We start from the raw sequence: 25,749 nt of genomic DNA on the forward strand, positions 1-25,749 counted from the left end.
GCATTAAAGTTCCCTTGGAATTGCACTCCTGACTGTGCCTGATGATTTCTCAGCTGCTGTCCTCAAACAGCCTGATCCTGGCTACCCTTGCAGCCCCTCAGAGCAAGGCTATTGGGCTTTCTTCCCTGACATACAGTACAGAGCATGCATTTCTAATCATAAAACTTGGTCATGTACAGATATGAGCAGGGCCATTCTTACACTGAGGCTGTGGTGGATATGCTGGAACGGAGGAGTTAAACCACACTGTGTGGGTTTGTCCGGGCACTGGGAGCGGAGTGTGTAATTTTACCCCATGTGAGCTTAAATGTTTGTCTAAAAGATGAGCCCTCTGCATAACTATCTATACAAGACGGAGGAAAATAGCCTGAAGGCCAGAAAATAAATTCTGTCAAAACAAAAACTTAACTTTGGCAACAACATGATTGCTTTATGCCAGCATTGTTGGACTGACCTTTTTTCAGTTTTTCCTCTCCAAAGCATGCGGAAAAATGGGGTAAACAAATACGACCTCTGAAGCAGCCTACAGCCTGCATTAACTGATGGTCATTACCTGTGAAATGTTACTAGTAATGTCATCATTACTCATCATGGCATGATCATGTGCCTGAATATCTTCAGAGTGGTCTGAAGAAACCAGTACCCAAGGAGTTGAATTTGGGTGTAAAATGTTTGAAGGGAACTGTACCTGGGCTTGTTCTAATACCTACACAGGAGGACCTAAAGCAGTTCATTGTTAATGTAAGCTACAGGAGCGCAGCCTTAACAGTGAACGCTTGCTGTAGTGGGACGAAGCGCTCGGGAGAAGATGGGTTCACCTGGTTGGCAGCCATGGGGGAGTTGTTCTTCACCCACTCCTCGACGATCTTCACCACAGCCCGCAGGATCTTGGGGTCGGGCGACTTCTCGATGAGCGAGGTGAGGATGCTCTGAATGAAGCTCTTCCTCATCTCCATGTTCATGACGGACAGGCGGGTCTTCACCAGGTCCAGGCTCAACATCACCAGCTCGCTGGTCACTGAAAACAGGCAAAAACAAGACCATTTCAGCTACACTGCAGACTCCTCTCTCCCAAAAAGTACAGATACACAGGGAAACTTCAGACAACTGCGGGAAGGATCTTAGGTTTGGCAGATAATCCTGCCTTCGAGGACTGCGCAATTTCAAAGGAAATCTGAGCAAACTTCCAGAGACCACTGATCTAGCATTTCATGGCCGATTTGACAAAAGCAGGTTTTAAGGCTATGACTGCCACTAGATGTGTTCAGTGAAATATTTCATAACGCTGCTCAAACATTGCGCGCCCTTCGATGGTGAATGTTGAGCCCTCTCAGGCTCACCTTGGAGGCCTCTCCTCTTGCAGAAGAGGCGGTTGGACAGTCAGTCAGTCATTAATTCAATGTGAAAGCGAGTGTGGGACCCACTCTCCCAGATACTAAATGAGTCACTGGGAGCAGTTTGGTTAACTGATAACATCTCAGAATCATTGAGAGTCAGGACAAAGAGTGTGGTTTGGCTTTAATGCATTTGCAAGAACAGCCAGTGCTTTCTTTCTCCGATTCAATAACTGCTGCTTAATTACACCCAGCCTAGAGATGCCAGGCTGCCCTGTGGTAAGTGTTCCTCAGTCTTGCTGCAGCACCCAGTGGTCAAACGTTGCCACCGCAAGCCAAAATCTCAGCACACGTTCACCGCCGCAGTTTTGTTTCTAGTTCAAGGTGAAAAGCTTTCTCCTTCAGCTAAGAGACATTGGACAATAAAGGTATGAAATCAAGCGAGGGAAACACTCCCTGTGAAACTGCGTATCTCCCCAGCACATCTCTCTCAGCCCAATGGCTATAGTGGGAGGCAGCGAGCTGGCTTTTGTGCGGGCCAGACAACAATGCGATAGCAGATATCCGAGCTCTGCGGAGGGGCTGAGAACACATCCGCAGGGGCCACAATCTCATGCAGACAAGGAAACGGCGCTAAGGTCATCGCGCTGAAATGTCACCCCTCTCCGTAAAGTCACACTGAGCCGCATTGTGCACAATCAGCGGCGCGCTCGCACTGGCAGTCAAGAGAGCCAGCAGAGTGGGAAGCAGCCCCTTTAGGTTTACACTCGTGTGGGACTGGAGTTACACTGAGTGGGTGAGAGGGACTGGAGTTACGCTGGGAGGGAGGGGGACTGGCGTTACGCTGGGAGAGAGAGGGACTGGCGTTACGCTGGGAGAGAGAGGGACTGGCGTTACGCTGGGAGAGAGAGGGACTGGAGTTAGGCTGGGAGAGAGAGGGACTGGCGTTACGCTGGGAGAGAGGGGGACTGGAGTTAGGCTGGGAGAGAGAGGGACTGGCGTTACGCTGGGAGAGAGGGGGACTGGCGTTACGCTGGGAGAGAGGGGGACTGGCGTTACGCTGGGAGAGAGGGGGACTGGAGTTACTCTGGGAGAGAGGGGGACTGGAGTTACTCTGGGAGAGAGGGGGACTGGAGTTAGGTTGGGAGAGAGGGGGACTGGAGTTAGGTTTGGAGAGAGGGGGACTGGATTTAGGCTGGGAGAGAGGGGGACTGGATTTACTCTGGGAGAGAGGGGGACTGGAGTTACTCTGGGAGAGAGGGGGACTGGAGTTAGGCTGGGAGAGAGGGGGACTGGAGTTAGGCTGGGAGAGAGGGGGACTGGAGTTAGGCTGGGAGAGAGGGGGACTGGATTTACTCTGGGAGAGAGGGGGACTGGAGTTACTCTGGGAGAGAGGGGGACTGGAGTTACTCTGGGAGAGAGGGGGACTGGAGTTACTCTGGGAGAGAGGGGGACTGGAGTTACTCTGGGAGAGAGGGGGACTGGAGTTACTCTGGGAGAGAGGGGGACTGGAGTTACTCTGGGAGAGAGGGGGACTGGAGTTACTCTGGGAGAGAGGGGGACTGGAGTTACTCTGGGAGAGAGGGGGACTGGAGTTACTCTGGGAGAGAGGGGGACTGGAGTTACTCTGGGAGAGAGGGGGACTGGAGTTACTCTGGGAGAGAGAGGGACAGGAGTTACTCTGGGAGAGAGGGGGACAGGAGTTACTCTGGGAGAGAGGGGGACTTGAGTTACTCTGGGAGAGAGGGGGACTGGAGTTACTCTGGGAGAGAGGGGGACTGGCGTTACACTGGGTGAATGTCACACTGGGTGGATGTCATACTGGGTGAGAGGGACTGAGGTTCCAGCAGGTGAGAGGGGGTTACCTGTACTCGTCTCTGTGGCTCCTGGGTTGGCCTGGGGACTCAGGTGCTCCCTCACCATCTTCTGCAGCGAGCGCATGAAGACCGAGATGAGCCGGTCGATGTAGCTGGAGTTGTAGCTACAGGCAGACTTCAGGATCATCAGCGTCCCTGTGAGACAGGTCACCATAATCAGGCCAGGCACAGCCACTGAGACAGGTCTCCTAATCAGGCCAGGCACAGCCACTCACTGACCTTGCGCATGGAAAGCAGGGACGAGCACGCGCACGCTAATAAATATGAAAGCCATTTCTGAGCGAAACTGAAATAAAAGAACTGTGAGTCCACCGAGAACAAAGACACAGAACACAGACTCTTTCAATATGGCCGGAGGCGTGAATGTAGTTTATTTTAAAAAGCATGAAGTCACCCCCTGGGAAGACGTGCACATGAGTGGTGTGCTGCTCTACGCAGCCAGACTGCACAACTGAGCTGAGAGGGGAAGCACAACGTGAGCTCTACCTCAGAATAAACTGACATTTACTCTGGGTTTCCAACATAAACCCGTACCATGTGACAGAGGAGGTGGTCTGGGTCTCCAGGGCAAGATAACTTATTTAATGTGCTTGGAATGGTTTAGTCTTGGTCCCAAAATAAATAAATACTAATTCAGAAATAATGTCCGTCTTTTTATACACGATTGTGGATCCGCAGCTTTCACCGGCCTTGAACTAGGTTGTCGGTGGCAAACTTTAAACACATATGTACGATTTAGTTGTGGGGAGAAAAAAAAAAAAAGACATTTTTGCTGTTGTCAGTGGCAGCTGATCTCACACTGATGTGCATCAAAACAATGTAATACTTGGTTAAATTTAAGGGTTTAATTTAATGGTGAAGCATCAAATCGGTATAGCTAACCCCCCCCCTCCCTCCCCCACACCCATGACGACTCTGATCATTCCAGTTTGGTTACAGGCACAGTGGTCTCTCGGCAGTCATTACAACGCACTGTCAAACAGTTTAATCCACCTCCTAAAAAAATGAGCTATGCCATTACAGACACATTTTCAAGGTTCAGTTCTCATCAAATAAAGGGACAAATAAAATGTGAACAGTGAGGGGTTATCTTGCTTCATGAATACAAAATGATTTGAACACCGCGGCGTCAAAAGAAAAACATGTTTGAATGAATCGTGTTTTCGGGGTCCTTACCGAAGAGCTGTGTTGGGTTGGCGCTGGTGGCTTTCTCGTAGTTAGTGAGGCCCTCGTAGATAACCTTGCCCACGGCCGCGTAGAGACACTCCAGCTCCTCGTACTTAGAGGCCACTGTGGAGGAGCCTGGGAGAAAGGAACAGCACTGGTTCCAGTCACACGCTTCGATAATAATAAATCCTTACATTAATATAGTGCTTTTCTCACCAGCCTGCGACTGAAAGCACTTTACAGTGATGAGACGTAAACTCTCCTCAACCACCACTAAAGTGTTGCACCCACCGGCAGCCATTTTGAGCCAGAATGCTCACCACATAGCAGATGAGGTGGAGGGAGAGAACATTTTTTTTTGCCAATTAAATCAGGGGATGATTAGGCTGCAGGTTCAGAGAGTCAGGTTTGGGAATTTAGCCAGGATGTAGATCCTACATCCACTTTAAAAATGCAAACCCTACAATCTCCAGACACGGGCTTATATAACCACCACTATCTCTCCTAAGGGAAGCCAAACAGCATACCACACCTACACTGCAAAAGCAAGTTGGAGTTTAAACCCCAGTTGACCAAAGTGTAGCACCAGCCATGTCAGTATTAGACGTGTGTAATAAAGGATGGGACCTCTGCAAGGCCGGCAGGGTGGGGTGAAGTTTAGGGAACGAGTCGTAATGACCACGGGTTCCCAGCCCAGGAGAAGAGCAAGGTTTGACCTCAATTCCTCACCACACTGACCTCCATTTGCTCAAGGCGGCAGATAATGGATTACAGATTGTGTCAAGCCGTCAGCGGTGTAGGCTGTCCCGGATAACGGCTGCCAGTGCTAAAAATAGAGACCAGTATCCCGGGAGACGGGTGTGAGGCGGGGCGGGGGCAGTAGCCAGTGGCAGGGGGACTCGCTGGGCTCAGTGGGGAAGATGCTCATGAGGTGGGCGGTGGGGATGAACCGGGCTCAGCATGAGAGGGGGCGGGCAGAGAGGACTCCCTGGGCTCAGTGGAGGAGACGGGCGGGTGGTGGGGAAAACCGGGCAGTGGGAAACTCACTGGGCTCGGTGGGGAAGATGGTCATGAGGCGAGCGGTGAGGATGAACAGGGCTCGGTTGGGGAGACGGGGGGGGTGATAGGGACTTACTGGGCTCGGTGGGGGACTCACTGGGTTTGGTGGGGGAGACGAGGTGGGTGGTGGGGGAGACAGGCAGTGGGACACTCACTGGGCTCGGTGGGGAAGACGGGGCGGGGTGGGTGGTGGGGGAAACAGGCGGTGGGACACTCACTGGGCTCGGTGGGGGACTCACTGGGTTTGGTGGGGGAAACGAGGTGGGTGGTGGGGGAGACAGGCGGTGGGAAACTCACTGGGCTCGGTGGGGAAGATGCTCATGAGGCGGGATAGCAGGGTGTGGACGGCCCGCAGCACTTTGGTGTTGCTGCAGGTCATGCAGGCGGCGATGCCGCGCTGCAGCGGCTTGAAGTGAGCCAAGATGGCGGGCGACTGCAGCACCGTCAGCAGGAAGCTCAGGATCTCCAGCCCCGTGCAGATGTTGGAGAAGTTGGCCTGGTTGGGCTGCTCCTAAGAGGATGAGGGACAGACAAAATGTCAGCGCTGACTCACCACACATCCGGCTGAGAGGACTCTCCCAGCCAGGCTTCTCCCTGTGTGTGAATGCAACAACATATTCATTTAACATTACATTTCATGAATACGCCGTTTATTAAATAATTCATGAGCATCAGAAACTTGAATGTTCTTGATGTTTATTACAGAAGATGTATTTAATCATACTGCCAAAAAGAACGGGGAGTAAAAACTAAAGTACAAAAACGACCTGTGTAGATAAGACCGGGATTGGCTAGTGAAGTTGCCTCCACCCCAGAGACTTGAAGACAATGAAGTACCCAAGCCTCTATTCAGCCACACAATTTATATTGGATATTCAAGCCCATTATCGCAGCCAGTCCCTAAGTTGCTAACTAGCGAGTACAATGAAATGATGAAAAGCAATCAGATTGTGGAGTGTTGTTCATTAGGGTTAATAAGACTGTCGAGCAGGTTGTGTGTTCTCCCGGGGGAGCGGATACAAAGCAGCTCGTTTGTGAGGCGAGGAGGGCTGGCGCACACAATCCAGACAGAAAAACATGAAGCCCCAGACAACCGGCAGCAAGCGGCGATAACCTCGCCTGGCTCCATCTTAAAACAACGCCGATATGAAAAACAGGGGGGAAAAGTACAACAAAAACAAGACAAAAAAAAAAAAAAAAAAAAAAACTGACCTGTTTGGATTGTATTTATGAAATGGATACTCGATTGGACAAATTACACATTAATTCCTTTCTCCCTCGCGTTAATGCAATCTTAAAAGGGGCAAACAAAACATTGCAATGTTCATGATAGAAGTTCAAATATGTTTACAAGATAACATGTTTATAATATTTCCCTCTCATAATATTTCCCTCTCAATTCAGTGAATGTTTTTTTAAGTCTTGTGCCCGTATGGGTCTTAGGTTAAGATTAGGACACAAAAGTACACAGAAAGCAGCCAATGACAGGCACTCAGTGACTTGCGCACACGACCGTCAAAACATCGGGGAACACAGACTAACCGCTGTGCAGAGCCTAGCTGTTTACGGTCTCTTGGAACAGCTTTCTCTCCTCCGCAATTCTTCACAAATATTAAAATGGCTCACTACAGTGCCACATTTACATTATTGGCAAGCTACCGCCAAGTAAATTATCCGAGCTAGCCAATTCAAAAAGAGCATGGTGTGAATGCATTTCCTGCTGCTTATTCAATCCTTTGAAATGCGCTTTTTGTATTCCGCCATGCATCGCTTTCTCGCACGTGGATAATTACTGTGGAAAAAACTGTATTTCTGATTACATGCCACAAAACTATTCTCTTTTGTGATAGCAGCTTCACAGGGCACTGGTTAAGAGAATGGTTTATGAATTTGCTTTGACAACACACTTTTTTTTAATTAAAAATTTGTGCTCAAGTGTCAGTGCGAATCTGAATGGCAGAAATTAAAGAGGTTGCCTGTTTAAAATTCCTGGCGCGTAAGGGTTAAGCAACGGAACAGCCGTCTGAAGGCAGTCCAAACCTGCCACGTCGGTACGACAGCATTTCACCTTCTGCATTAAGCAAGTTTACTGCACCACAGGCGATGGGTTGAGTAAAAGCCCTTGCACTTCTCTCCCACAGCTTTAAGACAAATTAAGCTATCGATTTCCCTCCTTGTACACGTATTGATTTGGTTTTGTTGTCTAAAATGGGACCCAGCCACCCTGAGAGCCGTTCACCCATCTCCTGTATGTAATGTGGGTTTTCCCTCGCTCTTCTTCTCAAACACAAACACCAGTAAGGGCTCAGCGTACACGGACTCTGAAGGAACGCTACGCTAGCAAAACGTGCCGCTCCAACACAATACAACATCCGGGCAACCGGACTGTGGACGTTAATTAGACAAGTTCTTTCGTAAAGAAATACACCCACGAAGCGTTTCACCTGCTGGGCTGATGCGGCCCCTGGTAAAGTCACACTGTCATTATTTCAGCAGGTAATTTATGTCCGGGGCTGACGCGGAAACGAGATAAAGGTACTCTCAGAGAGAGCGCTCCCTTAAATTGCCATTATGTTATTTCAACACAAATGAGGAGCCAAATTTTCCTCGTGTGTTAATTGCGGTGGAACAGGCAGCCGGAGCGAGCCGTCTCATAGGGGAGCAGTGCAGGCCCGCTCCCGACAGCAGGACAGAGGAAAGACTCGCGCCACTGCCTTCAGAGCAAATTACCCCTCTGCCTCTCTGCGCTCCTGCCTGGGCTCAGCTGGGTTCTTATTTCACTTTAATTATATTCCGCATATATTGTTCTTCCGCAGAATTTCACATGGAACCGGGCCGCCGTGCACCAAAACGTGGGCGGATGAGCGCCCGTGTGCAGGAACGCCGCGTAAACGGGTGTGTATGGGAGCGTGTGGTCGGGCCCCAATTTTCTTTCCGGGTGAAAGTTGCACACGTACAGCCACCACCAAGCCCAGCAGTCAGATAAAATATTCCTCGCGTGAAAACGACACCAAATAATGTGAGGATTGATGCGCAATCGTGGTTAGACAGGAGGCCTGTCAGAGCAGCTAAAGTGAGCTGAATGCTTCGGCGTAACAGTTCCGGTATATGAATGTGATTACATTACCAGATTGCTAAAACTGTCTGTCAAGGGAGCGCTGTGCGAAACATTCCGCTGGCTGTATAAAACATTCTCAGAGCAAGGAAACATTTCCCTTTGACGCTACATGCTCCTGCATTATTTATTTCGCTGTTAAAAAAAAAGTGCAATTCCAAAAAGAGGATGCATGTTGTCAGACGGACAGCGGAGAGGCGTTAAATACCTTTTTAATCCCCCTTTTAAAGGCAGCCAAAGCGCCACGGGGCCCTCACACTCTCAAACCACTCGAGATGGACTCGACGCCTGCCCCGCTAACGCTTACGGCACTCTAGGGCACCACACACAATTTCATGCATAACAATTAGAGCCGGAACAAGAGGCGGTAGCGGCGTTTCAGGGTTTTGCTGTGGAGGATAAATCCGGTGTGTCGGCGTGTCTGTGGGGCCACTGCGCTGAGACGCTGCCCATCTGCGTAGGAGGCCGAGTGCCCTTTATGAGCAGGACGGCCTCTGTTTGACATTTGAATTGGTCACTCCAAAAGGAAGAGAAGGAAAGGGGGATATCAATTCAAGCAGCGGAGAAGTTAAATAAAGTGCTTAGCACTGATGCCTCGCTAGCGAGGACCCAGACAACCAAAAAAAAAAAAGAAAAAAAAAAAAAGAAGACATCCGAAAAGCAAGGCCTGAATACAGATTTGGGACAAAAGACGGAACGCCTTTCTGGGACAGACTGGCCAGCAGAACTATTGTAGGTGAAGCCCTTGGGAACCTTTGAAGAGGCAACCTGAGATGCACGGATCGATAAAAAGGTCTTTGTCACCGGCAAACAGAAACGGCATCGATCTGCCCGGAGTCCAGTCCACAGTCCACAAACTGAAACTATTGGCCTATTGGTCTGGCCACCGTGCCAGGCTCACAAGGGAGGTGGTTGGGTGGCTATATTTCAAACTGAGCGCTGGGACCTCACAAGATGGCCACCGCTCGCTCGCTTTTCTGCTGAAAAGGATTTAATGTATGAAATACAGATAAGGGGCTAAGTTGGCTTGCTTTTCACAGAGGAAAATGAAGATTAAGGTATGTAGGTAATTATCTAGTGCTGCTGCTGTTCAGTCTACAAGCCTACAGTTAGTGAACAAAGAAAAACACCTTGGCTAAGTGAGACAACCATAATAATCAAAGAGGCTACTATGAGAGAACAACAATAGATAGAGGTCCAACTCAGAGGCTAATTTGTTCCACGCTTAAGCAGGGCCTTTTTATTTTATTTTTTACAATGGGTCTCTATGGTAAAGTTTTTTACAGGAGCTGTTACTCTCTATACTTCATGAGTCCTTATTGGGTTCACACGGGTCGTTGGATAGCCTACACATTGTTAGGTACAAAATGGACAGTTTACTTGGGTGAAATATATAGCGCGAACACAGAGAAGTTATCTTGCAGTTGTTCACCATCGCACATGCGTGGTGTCTTGATACTGAACATTTTCTCTGGCCTTTCTCAGAGAGGAACAGCAGACTTGCGTAGTTACGCTTGCTCACGGGACTTCACCTCTCGTCCAGTTAAGCTACAGTGGAATAGGAGCTGATATTTGTTGAGTTGAGATTGCCCTCTTCCAAGCCCTTTGCTACTGTACAGGAGTGGCTCATCCAACAACCGAACAAATGACATCCCAACATGCATAGGGTCGGGTCTAACAGCGCTGGACAGGCCGTAGTCTAGAATTAACTACAGTAGCACGGCTGCGGAGTGATTGTTGGTGTGAATTTTTGGCAAGAGCTTCAATGACCAAAACATATCAATCGCTGATGTTTCAGGAGCGACAGTGCCAGCATGCACTGCCAGCAGGCAAAGATAACATCGACAAAGAGAAATGACCGAATAAAAAGCACACTCATGTGATGTCTGTGCATTCATAAAAAGTGAAAGACCTAGAGCAGGCCACATCAGCTCATCCTGGGGTGAAAGCAGCCAGTCTAATCTAAAACAGTGGCAGCCCAACACCTTACTGATAAATGACATTCTATTCAGTTCACCACCAACGCCTTTTTAATACAAATGGATGCAACTTTGATCTAACAGTGCCAGCCAGCTGATTAATTGCTGACCTGTAATTTATTTGAAAGGTAAGAACACATATTACATTGATTAAAGAGGATTATAACAACCAAATGTTGGTTGTGTCAAGGTTGGTTGTGACGGCGTTTCTCCCATCAGCAGCCATTGTTGTTGTTAGTAAACGTTAGCTAATGTTCCTACCGAACAGAAAAGTTTGAATATGTTAGCTAACGTTAGGCGTCTTAAACGCGCGTCGGTTCTGGCGTTTGAGGGAAAGGAGCGCTTACCACGGTCATCAGCAGCTTGTCGAACCACTGCAGCTTGAGTTCGGCGCGGGGCCACATGTCCGGCCGCAGGGCAGTCTTCATCAGGCTGACGCAGCGTCGAGACAGCAGCTCCCCCGGAGAGCCCGCCACGCTGGCGTTATCGTTCACCTGGGGAGGAACCCAACGCCCTGCGTCAGTCTGCACCATTACCACAGCCTCTCACCTCATCGGGAAAAACAGCCACTGATTCTACAAAATGGCCCCTCTGATCGCTGCCGCACAATAGCCCCAATCAGCCATAATTCCTCATAATTACCACTCACCTGACTGCATTATAAGACTCCATTCAAATGGGTAAAACTGTGATGAAGATTTTGAGAAACCTGGCACTGTTTGTGACTCAGGAAAACAGTTGCTGTATTACCAATATAAAAGATTATCCTGCAGTTTCTATGTGATCCTTACTTCCAGTTCCTCTCTGTGGTAGAGTGAGGGATTACCAATGAGACTGCCCACAGCTGCCCTGAGCAGGACACCCACTCTCAACAGCTCTGCTCTGCTGTGAGTCACCGTGGGGGTGAACAAATATATATACGGTTGGTAGTTATGATGTTTTACTAGTCCTGAGGTACCAATAAACTAGTTCTGCGTACCTGGCAGGCGATCCGGATGAGGAAGTTAACCACAGTGTCGGTGTGCTGTTTCTCCACAGGCTTGGTAAGCAGTGATTCAGTCCCTGGCATGGACTGGCTGCGTCCAAACACCTACCAACAAAACGAACACAGATTGAGCTCACAGTCTGGCAGCGGCAGCACCCCAGCTCCACAGTGACCCGTTAGCAGAGGGGCGGTGTTTTGAGGAGTTCTGACCGTGCTCACGGCTCCTGTAGCAGTGCGGAACCTCTTCACGTCCTGGCCGGAGTCCATGGACAGACCGCGCTTCATGGCTGCGGAGGCGCTGCTGGTCCCCTCCCCGCTCCCCGCCGCGTCCCCCTCAGACTCCGGCTGTGAGACACACGCAAAGCACATCAGCGCGGGTTCCCATGGTTACACACCGAGTGCCCAATCACAGCAGGACGAATGGGAAGAGAAGCCTGATAATCAACCTTTAGGCCGACTAGCTTTAAGAGGTTTGTTGCCGAAGATTTGACAATTACAGTGGATATGGAACGCATAGGCCCGCAAAAACCAGCCATGTTTATTTAAAGCTTCTCAACTCTGGCTATGACAAATCTCAGTCGAAAAGAAAAAGACTTTGCAGTCCAGGTTGAATAGGGTCACCTCTCCTCCGAGACGGAGCGTGTACCTGCTGGTCTTTGATCCTCTGGAGCTCCCACTTGATGACCACCTCGGCCAGGTCCACGGCCAGCTTCCTCTGCTCGATGGTGACGCTGGGGGTGAAGCCCAGCCGCTGCATGGCGCTGATCATGTGCTGCACCAGGTGGTGCCTCACAGGGTAGTACACCTGCAGACGGACGGACAGACGGACGCCTTCACTCACAAACCCACTGTTCTGCAGCTTTGACCTGCGTCCGATTAACCAGCCCGACAGCTGTGAAAGAGCAGCTACCAGCCCTGTGATTCTGGGCCTGGGTTTTTCAGGTAATGCTAAGAGGAGCCGAGCGGTCGCCAAGTCAGAACGGTGTGAGAGGAGAGTGTGTGTGAGGAGTGCATGTGTGAGAGAAGAGTGTGTGAGTAGAGTGTGTGTGTGTGTGAGAAGAGTGTGTGAGAGGAGTGTGTGTGAGAAGAGTGTGTGAGCGGAGTGTGTGTGAGAGGAGAGTACGTGTGAGAGGAGAGTGTGTGTGCGAGGAGCATGTGTGTGTGTGTGTGTGTGTGTGTGTGTGTGTGTGTGTGTGAGAGAGGAGAGTGTGTGAGAGGAGTGTGTGAGAGAGGAGTGTGTGTGTGTGTGAGAGGAGAGTGTGTGAGAGAGGAGAGTGTGTGTGAGAGGAGAGTGTGTGTGAGAGGAGAGTGTGTGTGTGAGAGGAGTTTGTGAGAGGAGAGTGTGTGTGAGAGGAGAGTGTGTGTGTGAGGAGTGTGTGTGTGTGTGAGGAGTGTGTGTGTGTGTGAGGAGTGTGTGTGAGAGGAGTGTGTGTGTGTGTGTGTGTGAGGAGTGTGTGTGTGTGAGAGGAGTGTGTGTGTGTGAGAGGAGAGTGTGTGTGAGAGGAGTGTGTGTGTGTGAGAGGAGTGTGTGTGTGTGAGAGGAGTGTGTGTGAGAGGAGTGTGAGAGGAGAGTGTGTGTGAGAGGAGAGTGTGTGTGTGAGAGGAGTTTGTGAGAGGAGAGTGTGTGTGAGAGGAGAGTGTGTGTGTGAGAGGAGTGTGTGTGTGTGTGAGGAGTGTGTGTGTGAGAGGAGTGTGTGTGTGAGAGGAGTGTGTGTGTGTGTGTGTGAGGAGTGTGTGTGTGTGAGGAGTGTGTGTGTGTGAGAGGAGTGTGTGTGTGTGAGAGGAGAGTGTGTGTGAGAGGAGTGTGTGTGTGTGAGAGGAGTGTGTGTGTGTGAGAGGAGTGTGTGTGAGAGGAGTGTGAGAGGAGAGTGTGTGTGTGTGTGAGAGGAGAGTGTGTGAGAGGAGGGCGTGTGTGAGAGGAGAGTGTGTGAGAGAGGAGAGTGTGAGAGAGGAGAGTGTGTGTGAGAGGAGTTTGTGAGAGGAGTGTGTGTGAGAGGAGTGTGTGTGAGAGGAGTGTGTGTGTGTGAGAGGAGTGTGTGTGTGAGAGGAGAGTGTGTGTGAGAGGAGAGTGTGTGTGAGAGGAGAGTGTGTGTGAGTGAGAGGAGTGTGTGTGTGAGAGGAGTGTGTGAGAGAGGAGAGTGTGTGTGAGGGCCGCACCCTGAAGTGCTGCACGATGAGGTGCAGGATGTGCACCAGCTGGGGCACCGTGTGACCCTCCTCCACGATGATCTTGCGGGTCCAGTGCGTGAGCATCTGGTGGCCGTCCTCCATGCGCGCCGGTACGGCCGGGGTCAGGATGGCCATGGCCTGCCTCACGATGGCCCGGGCCTCCATGGTGTGAGCCTTCAGCAGGCTGTGGAACACCTGGGGAGAGATGGGAAAGGGTTTACACACTCAGCAACCTCACACACACACACACACACACACACACTGCCCTTTCAGCAGGGTGGGAGAGGGGTTACACACTCAGCAACCTCACTATCACAGACACTGCTTTCAGCAGGGGGGGAGAGGGGTTAGACAACACAACCTCACTATCACACACACTGCTTTCAGCAGGGGAAAGAGGTGTTACATAACTCAACAACCTCACTGACACAACTGCTCTTCAAGAGACATCAAGGACCCTGATGGAAACGAGCACTGGGCTCCACCCACATCCAAAGGAGTCTTGGCTTTGGTTGAGAAAATTGAGAATGTTGAGAATTTAGTAGGGGCTCAGAAGAGTAGTGTCGCAGAACAGTAGTGTAGCAGTCAATTTAATTGGTTGAAAGGGTATAAGGGACTGAATGGGTTAATCTTGTCAAATAAAATAAAACTAAACTTAATCATCTTGCCATTTTTAACTAGCTGGCTTGCTACCTTGTCACCGTCAGCTAGCCAGGCTCCTAAATCAGTTATGCCAAGAAATTGAGGCAGGATAGCTTGTTTTTGGTATGTTATTAGTGACTACAATAAGCCATAGTAGTCAAGCTGATAGAATGCAAATATTCTATATGAAAAGGAAATATCATAATTTAAATTTGCTTCCTCATGCTGAACCAAAACCCCTTGGCAAATAGGTTGTTTATGCTGCAACAGTATCAGCCAGATCGTATTCCAGCAATACGTTTCATAATCGGATTAACATGCTGATTGCACACAGACCAGAAAAAGACAAGATATAAAAAATAACAAAGTAGGACACATTTCTAATCACAACAGGCACTGACACTCATCGATATTCTGCGATAGATCCCAGCTAATACTTCTATAAAGTATCGGGCAGGCAACAGTTCCTGAGCCCCATTACTTTTTAAATTGAAAAGAATGCACTCCAGATCTTACTCTTTATGAATTGAAAATAATTCACTTTAGATCTTAATCTTGCCAGAGTATCTCCTTACTTTTGAAACATCAATAGTCCACGCACTATCCGTTTTTGGATGAATACTGATCACATTTATTGGTTAAGTTGAGATAAATCCAATGTAACGGCAACTACAAGAATAGGAATGGTCTTCCAATGTGCACCTTGTCCTACTATGCAGTCATGCATTGGCCAGTAAATGCAGTGGATCCCTCCCCCAAAATGTTATTTCCTACATAATCATACCTAAACCCTAAATATAGACAAATAGACATATGTGACATGTCACGTCCTCACTTCCAAGGTTTAGTTTAACAAACTATGAAGTATGAGTGCAGTAAAGTTTGTCATTAAAAAATTAATGTTTCATTATAATAAAACATTATTGGCTATTCAAGTTCGCATATCAGCCCCATAGAAGCATGATAAATTAGGACAAGTGCCTAACTTTTTCTATGGTTCATTAAAAAAATCATTTATATTGATATTCATTCATTTAACCGATTCTTCTCCGTATAATTTTTCTACATAATCAGGTGCCCCAAGTATTAAGGCGATTAATAGCCTCAGTCAGGAAGGAAATGATCCGCTATTACGTTCAAGACCAATTTGTCTAATAGAAAACATAACAGGACCCAAGGGTGACATTCTGCCGAATCCAGCACCATGCGCTGTGAATATCTGCTGTGAATTCTCATTTCTCACATGCAATTTACACCTGGTATTTTTTACCTTTATTCACTAGGGGAGAAAGGAAGGAAAATATCGGTAAATCCCAGCCGATCGGCCTTTCTGCCCATGAAAACACCACCATCGGCCTTGAAAAATCCATATCGGTCGACCTCTGATATCTATTATACGTACGACGTTAAACGCTCTAGTAAAGTTCTTTTGAAATTACATTCGGGCTCTCCGTTTAGCCATACGTTCGCCTCAAAACATCGGAAATGATAGTGGTTACAATTCAGAGGCTACACTGCATCTACAATGCACTAGAAGACCATTTTACAATACACTGAGCAACATACAAAACACATACAAAAGATGAACAGCAGTTAGAAGCAGTGCCGTCATTGTAATGCCTACAGCGGCACTCCGCCAACAGAACGAACACAGCAGTGTTCCCGGGCGCCGTGCTCGCTCACCTGCAGCACGATCTTCTTGTGGATGGCGAACTTGGCGATGATGTGGGCGAGCAGCAGGTGGCCGCTGTACTTGCAGGCCGGGTCCACGCAGGCCTTGGACAGCAGGCAGGGCCAGGCGAAGGTCATGAGGCGACGGAGCTTGCTGTTGCGGCTCTTGTTGTTGTCGTGGATGTGGTGCGGGGCGTGCTCCACCAGCAGGGTGGAGAACTGCAGCAGGTAGATGCGCAGGGAGTCCAGCAGGTCAGCCTGCTTCTCTGGGTCCAGCACCTGGAGGAGAGGGCACACGCTCGGTCCATTTGCATTTACACTCTAACTCTAGAAACTGTCAGCGGTTTCTGATATACTCAAACAACCCTGTCTGCCATCAACAATAATTCCCCTCTTCCTCATTAAGCAAATGATCTAGTTCATCCATCAACTCGCAAGACAAAGTCCATTTTTATCAGCATGGCAAACAGATTTAAAGCTAGATATTGCCATCAGGACTGTTAGCTGCATTTTCCCACAACAAAAAGCAACACTGGTCTTCCAATATTTATGCCCGACTTGGATGTTATAGGCCTCAGAACTTGTTTTGTCATTCCTTTCAGGTTGTAGAGACTTCCAGAAAAAATAAAATAGATAGATGGTCTAAGGGTCAAATTAATGGTGTTTTCCTAATTCCTTAAAAATGAATGCAGAAAATGTATTTTAAGGTAGAATAAAAATGCAAAAGCTCAAGCCTGTCGAGGGTGGCCTCCATTACCAATGACTGTATGAGGCTTCTTTCATCCTGAGGTTGGGGCAGGTAAACAAGTGTAAAAAAAAAATTATCTGATCTTCAAAGACTCCCACTGGTGGTTCTCTCCTCACAGAAAGTCAGTGCCTTAAAAAGACCTAAAAACACAGCCCCCTCTGACCAGGACGGTCAGTTACCTTGGTGATGAAGACGCTGGTGATGCTCTCAGGGTTGTCCCCCTCTGGATTCGGGGGTCCGAGCAGCTGCTCCCCCTCCCCCTTCTCAAAACTGTACAGAAACGCCGGGTTCAGGATATGCTGCAAGACCTAGAAATATGAGAAAGAAACAACAGCCATGTTAATTAGCAGTAGGGACCAGTGTCATGATGTAATTTCTCCAGTGTTTTTTCCTTTCGCCTATAAAATCTTTTTCTGTTCAAAACGGACACTCTGCACAGCATGCCACATAGCTAGCAAACCAATTGCTCTTGATTGAAGTGCGAACGTAGCTACCAAATCAGGATAATTTCTTGCCCTGAACTAACCTTTCTAAAGTACCAGAGCACTGTGTGACTTATTAAATGGTAAATATATGAACATTAAAATGTAACCTACTTCATTTACCCTACTTGAATTATAACTATTACGAGACACAAATCTTAATCATATTAAGACGAGCAAGAGCACAGCGGCTCCTCTTCACTCATCCATTCCTGTTCAGTCTGCAGCATCGATATTAATCAAGAGATATGAATGCACAAACTGAGGCACGTTACTTGAATGCCATTAGATGATGGGCATCTCCCTAGGGCCTTCACAGACTGCTGTTTAGAGCCTCGAGTGATGGGACTGTGCCAGGCTGGCTTTGCATGCCAATGTGAAAGTTGAGTGAAAGTTGAGTGAAAGCTCTTCTCATGTTCAGTATCACTGCAGACAAGCTGGGGGGTCTGAGGTGTGGAGCGTGTACCTTTAGAACAGAGGTCCACGCTGTACATGCACGGCCAACCCTGCAGGTCAGTCTGACCTTGATCTACACTGTAAATACACTGAACGTTCCAGGTCCTGCAGGTCAGCTTAACGCTCGCTCCAGACATGCCTCTACTACCCGGAACTCTAACGAGGGCCTCGGCCGGCCGTTAACATGAGAAATGCCGGCCAGGAAACACAACATTAGCTTAATTCATTATACCTGAAGACTGCCCACTGCCAAAGCAACAGCAGTCCCGGGGAGGAACGGGTCATTAGAATTCGCATAACACGGACCCAGAACAGTCTCGCGAAAAGGCTTGGGTTCCGCCCTTTTCTGGAAGCCATCTCATTTTAGACATGGGGAGTACTCTCGGGGGCATGGACGGTAGGGAGGGGGAGGGGCTGAGGGAGCAGTGGCTGATGGGAGCGCAGTGTGGAGCCGCAGGAGCGGAGTCAAGCGCTCCGTCTCACCCCAGCTCCCGTCCTCGGCCCCTCCCTCTGGCGTGGCATTTTCAGGAAAATTGTTTAGTCAATTATTTAAATGTCAGCGGAAGCGACACACACGGCGTAGGCATCTGCTCCTCGCCGGCGGAAAACAATTACCCGAGAAATAACTAAACAACACCGCGCCCGGGAATGCTTTCAGGAAGAGAGCGAGGCCTCGCATCTCGCTGCTTAAATTTCATTCAACTTTCAAAACATTCAAAGGAATCGCACAAAAACATTTTGCATGCGTTTTTGTTTCGACGCCGCTATTTGTTGAATACGAAATGCGAATTCCGGCGAAAGCGAAATTGGGTTTTAAATAAAAACCACGGCAGGTGATTAAGAGACACGGCCGTCAGCCCTTCACGCTGACGGCGATGAGGTTTAGCCTCATTAAGAGCCGGCTCTCCGGTCCGACGGCAGATTAATATTTATCAGCGCGCCTCCGCGCGGCACGTTCGGTCGGAGCGCTGCCTTTGAGAGCTTAGCGGACTGTGTCAGGCCGGCCTTTTGCAGAGGAGCCATGCATATTCAGCAGGGTCCTTCACGGCCAGGAAGCAGCCCGTCTCTGGAGGAGGGCGACAGCGCGCGGCTCCCAACGCAGGCCGTGCCCCTTCCTTAATTAAAAACAGGACTCCTGCTTGTAATGCTCTTCGTGGCAGAAATGCAGTCATCTGTGTCAAAAAATGCATTTGAACTTTCAAAGACTTTCAGAGGCAGACGAGGAGGGGCACAGCAGACGACGTTACCTTCTCTGCAAGTCAAGCACCCCTCGGAGGCCTACATAATAGCGTCGCTTTGTTTGACAGACAGCCAATCAATTTTTGGGCCATTTTTATTTTTTTTAAGGGTTATTTTTTCTCTCCCAACCACTGCACACGAGACAAATCACTGTTGGCAATATAAATGCTGGACGAGATTCAGTTCTGGAGCCTGCCATAACACCAAACTGTGGAGGTATAAATCTTATTGAGTATCCATCAGACGCAGTTTTCTGCTGCCGCCATTTTGGTGCTTAGAAGTGTAAAAAATTTTTTTTAAAAATAAAATAAACTTCAGTATGCAAATGTAAACAACGGTGACACGAAAACTAAAGTAGGATAGTCGTGCTGATTAACAGAGAAAGAGTAATGTTTTGGAGAAGAGGAAAGGCATGTGACGTCACCTTGGCCTTGAGCTCGTCATTGAAATGAGGGTCGTTGAACTCCACGAAGCGGAAGAAGAGGGCCCTTTTGTGGACGATGCTGTAGTTTTTGGGGATCTCCTCCTCCATGTACTCCTTCAGGAAGGTCATGTTGCACAGGAAGCGCCCAGTGAAGGCGCGAAGCAGCTGGAACAGCAGCTCGATCTCAGAGTAATTACGCCTGCCAGGAAATGGAGATAAAACACTGAAGATGCAGCTTTTATTTTGGAGAGTGATGTTTTCTATTCAGGTCACAGTGCCAGTATAAACTATACATTTTAATGCAGTACATAACCGAGTGTGTGTGAATCTGTATTATATGCTTGTGTGCCTTCTAATGCACAACATGTGTCTGTGGGTGTGCTTTTGTCTGTATTTGCACACTGTCTGTGGCTCTGTGCCTGTGCGTCTGTATTTGCACACTGTCTGTGGCTCTGTGCCTGTGTGTCTGTATTTGCACACTGTCTGTGGCTCTAGGCCTGTGTATCTGTATTTGCACACTGTCTGTGGCTCTGTGTCTGTGTGTCTGTATTTGCACACTGTCTGTGGCTCTGTGCCTGCGTGTCTGTATTTGCACACTGTCTGTGGCTCTGTGCCTGTGCGTCTGTATTTGCACACTGTCAGTGGCTCTGTGCCTGTGTGTCTGTATTTGCACACTGTCTGTGGCTCTGTGCCTGTGTGTCTGTATTTGCACACTGTCTGTGGCTCTGTGCCTGTGTATCTGTATTTGCACACTGTCTGTGGCTCTGTGCCTGTGTGTCTGTATTTGCACACTGTCTGTGGCTCTGTGCCTGTGTGTCTGTATTTGCACACTGTCTGTGGCTCTGTGCCTGTGTGTCTGTATTTGCACACTGTCTGTGGCTCTGTGCCTGTGTATCTGTATTTGCACACTGTCTGTGGCTCTGTGCCTGTGTGTCTGTATTTGCACACTGTCTGTGGCTCTGTGCCTGTGTGTCTGTATTTGAACACTGTCTGTGGCTCTGTGACTGTGTGTCTGCATTCCCACATTGTGTGCATGCGAGCGCTCATGGCTGCCGTACTTGCAGTAGCTGAGCAGGCAGTAGGCCAGCAGTTTGGGCTCCTTCCAGTTGGTGGCGGCCATGTTGTCTTTGCGGTGGCGTTCCTGGAAGGCCTCGCTGACCCACACGCGACGGAGCTGACTGACCAGAGAATGCTGCCCCGCCAGCCAGCCTTCGTCGTTCTTCACGATGATGCTGATGATCTGAGGGGGGGAGGACGGGTCAAAGAGGAGCCAGGAGCGGGAGGCATCTGCGCACTTTACCCAACTAACACTCATCCACCGCACCGAAGAACATGCACAGGGGAGGAGAACAATCTACCGTTTAGAGCCGCAGCAAGCACCAGTCTAAACGCAACCTCAAAACAAACAAATTAGCATCTTCACAATTCATTTCACTTGCAAAATCCCACTGCAGATGGATTTCACCAAGAGGATAAGAGTGCAGTGGGTAGAACAGCTGTTTATCTCCAGATTAAGAGTCCCCTGCCGTTCTGGCTGGCAGCTGCCTGCCTCCTGCCCCCTCCCCGCTCACCTTGATGGCCTGGAACTGCAGGTCCAGCCGCTGTGTGCTGGTGGACGGGGAGCCAGGGCGTGCAGTGGCGGCGGGGCCGGCTGGCACCAGCAGGGGCACGAATCGGCTGGGGTTCGACGCCAGGACGTCCCTGAGAGGCTTGGCGTCTTTATGCTTCAAGAAGCTCTGTTTGAAAAGGCAGGGGTAGAGGGCACGGACAGAAAAACATTGTAAAACCGAGAACAAAAACATGAAGTGTACTGTAAATAGCTTCTTGGCGGGCGAGGCCTGGAGCACTGACTTGGTCAGAGCCGGAATGGCCGCTCTGACTGTACCAGAGCCAGAATGGCCGCTGTGACTGTACCATGAACATGCGGCTCCACTGCGGGTCGTTGAGGGTGGCCTCCATCATGAACAGCTCCACGGTCTGGGAGGGGTGGCGTGTCAGGAACTTGATGAGAGGCTCGCGGAAGGGGCTGCCAGCCTGCGGGACACACAGAGAGCAGAGAGCCGGCGTCAGACTGACGGGAGCGTGGCACGGGGGCAAGGGGCACTCGCCCAACAACCCTCCGCAGAACTGAAGGCGTTGACAGGAGGAGCGCCGTAAAAATAAACAAAGCCGTCGGTCGCAAAGCACTCAACGCCGCCATGCTCGATGTAGCACTGATAGAACCGCATCTGGGCAGCCAAAGACTGTTCGCCCTTGCAGCGACACACTGCCAAAAATGTGTCTTAACAAGCTTTTTTGTCTTGTAGTAAGACTTAAGATCCGTTTTTCTCAAATATTAGCTTGTTTTAAGGTACTGTTCGCCTGACAAGTGAAATCATCTAATACCATTGGCAAATCTTAAAATGAGTCAAAATGGCCTCGCCTCATGGGCAGACATTTTGTCTTATTCAGCCAAAAAGTAAATGAAATGAGATATTGAGTTTCAAAACGTGTTGAGATCGACTTATATTTCACTTTCTGCAGTGACAGTCAGCCCAGTATCACCGCAGTCAGGTTTTAGCGGCGCCAGCAGACGCAGAGCTCCTGAAAGCTACCTCGATGAGCATGGCACGCTCAGTCTTCATCACCACCTCCAGCAGGGGCTTGACCAGCGTCTGGGGCGCGGCCGGGATCAGGTGGAAGAGGTTGATGATGGCCGAGCAGATCTTCATCTCCTGTGGATAGGAAGCGCAAAGTCAGCCACAGACGAGCAGCAGCCAGGCGAGCACTGACCCTCCTAGCCCAAACTGTGGAGAGGGCCAGCCAGAAGAAACCGGTACTGATGACTCATCTGAGAAATGCCTGGCCATAACTGAAACCTATGGTTGCCCATCACAGCAAGCATCACTGTAAAACACAGACACCGTTTTAAAAGATGACGCGTTCAAGGACAATTTACAGGAGTCACAAACTGGAATAAGTCGGGAGCTCTAGCAAGGGCAGGCACAATGGCAGGGCTGTAGCTCAGGCACAAATATTACAACTGTGACAAGACCATCTGAGGCAGAACAAACCTATCTCCGGGTGCAACACCAATTACCATCGTGTGTGAGCAATTTTATTTGGGTGTTGCTTCAAACTGTCCAAAAGTTTTAAGGCTGCTTCGAGAACAACGGTCAGCCCAATTAGGCTGCCCTGAACATTCCCTTCCTGAGAACTTCATAATAAGGCTGGCCACTTGCGATTCGATCATTAAAAAGGTTTCCAACCCTGCTCTAAAATGGGCTAAATGACTCAGAAGTTCCTCACGGACCAAGCTAACCTGAGAGAGGGCACCATTAGAAAGCTTCAGACAACCAAAACCTAAGCACTGAATTTACACACACAAACACAAATACACACAGGTTAAACCACGACAGAGATTAAACCACAACCACAGCAAGTGAGCACTAGGAGTACATAGGCAGGCCGAGCTAGACCCCATCTCACCTCGACGCCCTCCAAGGCAGGCTGTGCCAGAATAGGAGACAACAGAAAGGGTCAATAGAAAGCAATGTGATAGGGAGGGGGGGGTGCCATGAAGGTGTTGAAAACAGGAAGAAACAAGTCACCCATCATTCAGAAAATGACATTTAATGAAAAAATGAAAAGGTGCAAGCTCAAAAAAATAAAGTAAGCATATGACTATGTTCATGACCCTTCAAGTCACCCAGGGAAAATGCCTGTCATCATCAGAGAAAAATAACTTTGAAAGCAAAGACTAGTAACCCCCCCCCCCCCCCCCCCCCCACCCTGAGGTCACAGTGGACTGGCCTGCCTTCGCAGAGGAGCACCAGTCTGTCGTTTACTTTCCTCCACATCAGATCTCCGCTGTATCAAAGGGTACGCAGTGGCTGGCTGCTCTTTCATTATCTAACAGATGCTCCCGTTTGATCCACCCACAGCCCGTTTCTCATGTGAAAAACAGAAATATCTATTACCCAAAGCCGGCTCCGAGTCGCCTCATCGTTTTCTCGCTTTAACCCTTCGGCGAGGCTGTGAGCCCCGAGCAGATTCCATTCTCACCTGCACTCTCCTCATTTTCACACACGTCTCTAGTGTGTTAGGCACCGTCCCCAACCCCTCCTCCACACCCCCCCCCGCCACCCAGCTGCTGCATGGCACTCCTACAGTACTCTGCAGATTCACTGTCAGCATTAAGAGTATATGATCCAATTGGAATGCAGAAAGAGAAAAAGGGAGAAAGAAAGAACACTTTCTTCTTTTTTCTTTTTTTTAGAGCGGTGGAAATGGGAAGTCTTTCCCTCACCGTTACTTTACGTTTTTATTTTTATTTTAACTTGGCAAGGTTATCTGTCCGGGAGATAACAAGGACCCACCACACAGGGCTCATTACTGGCCTGGGCCTCAGGAGCTGGTGCCTAATTAATCACTGAGTGCAATACGACCGCACGCACCGCACACCTGAGGAGGCCTGTTTGGGCTGAGCGTGGAGGACAGCCCCACCCCTCCCCGCCCCGCTAACGTTCCCACTCGTTAACGTTAAAGGTGTCTTGTAAGCAGCCGCTACATCCTCTCCTATCGTTAGCGTTGTGTAGCGCTGGGGCTTCACTACAGTAGCCTCCTCTGATCCAGGAACAAGGCTGTGCTTCTGACCTCATCGCTTCACTGAGCTGCAGGCTCTGTTGCCGCCTGTCGCTACTTTTGGTTAACGTCAGGGAAGGGGCCGTGGCGGCACCACTGCTCCTCGCTCCCCCACTCCCCCATGCCTCCCCAGCGCCTCCCCGCACCTCCCTGCTCCCCCGCGCCTCCCCGCTCCCCCGCACCTCCCCTGCGCCTCCCCGCTCCCCAGCGCCTTCCGGCCCCCCCGCACCTCCCCTGCGCCTCCCCGCTCCCCTGCGCCTCCCCGGCTCACACTTACGCTGCCGTCGCTGCGCTGGCCGCCTTTGTGAGTTATCACCACCACCTCCATCCACTTCCTCAGGTGTTGCTGTATGAGGGGGGGAGAGAGAGAGAGAGAGGGAGAGGGGGGGGGAGACAGAGAGGGGGAGAGAGAGAGAGGGGGGGAGAGAAAGACAGAGAGAGGGGAATATGTAAGATTCTCGCTTTTGGTTGTTTTAGTGACATCTGGTAGGGAGTAATTGCGGCATTGCACACAAATCAAGAATCACTTCTGCTGTGATGCAACTCATTAGCTGGATATACTCACAGAGTAAACTGTGAAACCCAACACCCTTCCAAATCTGGAACCACATAAGTAAAAACAACTTTTCCGGGTTTTACTCCGTTTACTCCAGCTAACTTGGTCATCCTGCTTTGTGATCACAGAACCTGCCTGTGTACATATTTGAGAATTACCAGGCTAAAATGTATAGTCTGCCTGTGCCAGCTTATTGCTTACTTGTCTTAGCTTTTTAGCAAGGAAGTTTAAGACGGTGCAAACGCTTCACTCTGTCTGTAGTGACCGTGTTAAGTTTGCATTGCTTGTTACTTTGTCATCCAATGCAATGCAGTCAGCAGGGGCAAGGCAGACAATGTTAAAAGTTTTTAAACACTTTACATAATTCAAGTAGCTAATTAAAACCAGTATCTTGCGCTAAAACTTACGTTAAAAAAGTACGTTTCAAGGTTATGGTTATCACAAAAGTGCATATCTCAGGAATCAATTTACCACTCGTGCTTTCTAAGACAGCAGAGCAGATGAAAGTGGAGACACACTGAAGATCCCGGTTTGCATTTTGGGCTCAGAGTGAAAATGCTGGGGTCACTGGTGAGGAGGGGACCGGAGGAGTGTGAAGCCTGACCACAGAGGAACCGTAGCGTGACCACGGAGGAACCCTAGCGTGTCAAACAGACCGAGAGGCCGCCACTCACCATCATCTGGTCACAGAACTTGTCGTTGAAAGAATTGGGGAAGAGGCGGGTGACGGACGTGAGGCGGTTGACCACGTTGAGGGTCAGGCTGCGGTAGTCTCCCAGCATCATCAGTAGGGGGCGCATGTGCGTGTGTATCTGATCCACCTCGATGGTAGCGCCCTCCAGGAACTGCCACATACACAGACACACACACATAGAATTATAGCTGGCAGATAAATTTGCTGGGAGCAAACAAATAATTTTTATATTCTCTGGCTTATATGCAAATTCCTATTTTCCCCAGCCTCACATTTTTCTCTTTGCATTTTTAGCCCGGGCTGCGTCAGGCTTACAGGCGAAAAGCTAACAAATCCAGTGTGTCTCCATTAGGAGGAGAAAGGCCACTCCAATAAGCCCTGTGCAGATTTTTACAGAGAGGAATGATGTATTATGACCACATTCATTTTACTTCCAGCCGCCCAGTGCTTCGCTCCATCCTGTATTGATTTTCCCTGGCAGAACTCATTAGCAGAAGCAGGGCAGAGAGCGAGAGGAGGCGCGGGGAGG

The 25,749-nt window shown here is 49.4% G+C and overlaps 1 protein-coding gene across 3 annotated transcripts in view; it reads right to left on the reverse strand.

Annotated features, from left to right (window-relative positions):
- The window catches only part of trrap (transformation/transcription domain-associated protein), a 102,892-nt gene that overhangs the window by 53,761 nt on the left and 23,382 nt on the right, over positions 1-25,749 (reverse strand). For all 3 annotated transcript variants that reach the window (XM_061226072.1, XM_061226082.1, XM_061226062.1), the window contains exons 30-47: positions 25,201-25,371; positions 24,248-24,316; positions 21,942-22,061; positions 21,262-21,381; positions 20,919-21,083; positions 20,406-20,587; positions 19,348-19,546; positions 16,926-17,054; positions 16,011-16,277; positions 13,674-13,880; positions 12,163-12,321; positions 11,727-11,861; positions 11,511-11,621; positions 10,879-11,025; positions 5,735-5,948; positions 4,388-4,513; positions 3,200-3,346; positions 819-1,018 (exon numbers count right to left, since the gene is read on the reverse strand). In XM_061226072.1, the coding sequence (XP_061082056.1) occupies positions 819-1,018; positions 3,200-3,346; positions 4,388-4,513; positions 5,735-5,948; positions 10,879-11,025; positions 11,511-11,621; positions 11,727-11,861; positions 12,163-12,321; positions 13,674-13,880; positions 16,011-16,277; positions 16,926-17,054; positions 19,348-19,546; positions 20,406-20,587; positions 20,919-21,083; positions 21,262-21,381; positions 21,942-22,061; positions 24,248-24,316; positions 25,201-25,371 (2,868 nt within the window). The remainder of the gene's footprint in view (positions 1-818; positions 1,019-3,199; positions 3,347-4,387; positions 4,514-5,734; positions 5,949-10,878; positions 11,026-11,510; positions 11,622-11,726; positions 11,862-12,162; positions 12,322-13,673; positions 13,881-16,010; positions 16,278-16,925; positions 17,055-19,347; positions 19,547-20,405; positions 20,588-20,918; positions 21,084-21,261; positions 21,382-21,941; positions 22,062-24,247; positions 24,317-25,200; positions 25,372-25,749) is intronic.

This window comes from Conger conger, chromosome 2 (genome assembly GCF_963514075.1).
Source record: "Conger conger chromosome 2, fConCon1.1, whole genome shotgun sequence".
In the NCBI taxonomy this organism is placed as follows: Eukaryota; Metazoa; Chordata; class Actinopteri; order Anguilliformes; family Congridae; genus Conger; species Conger conger.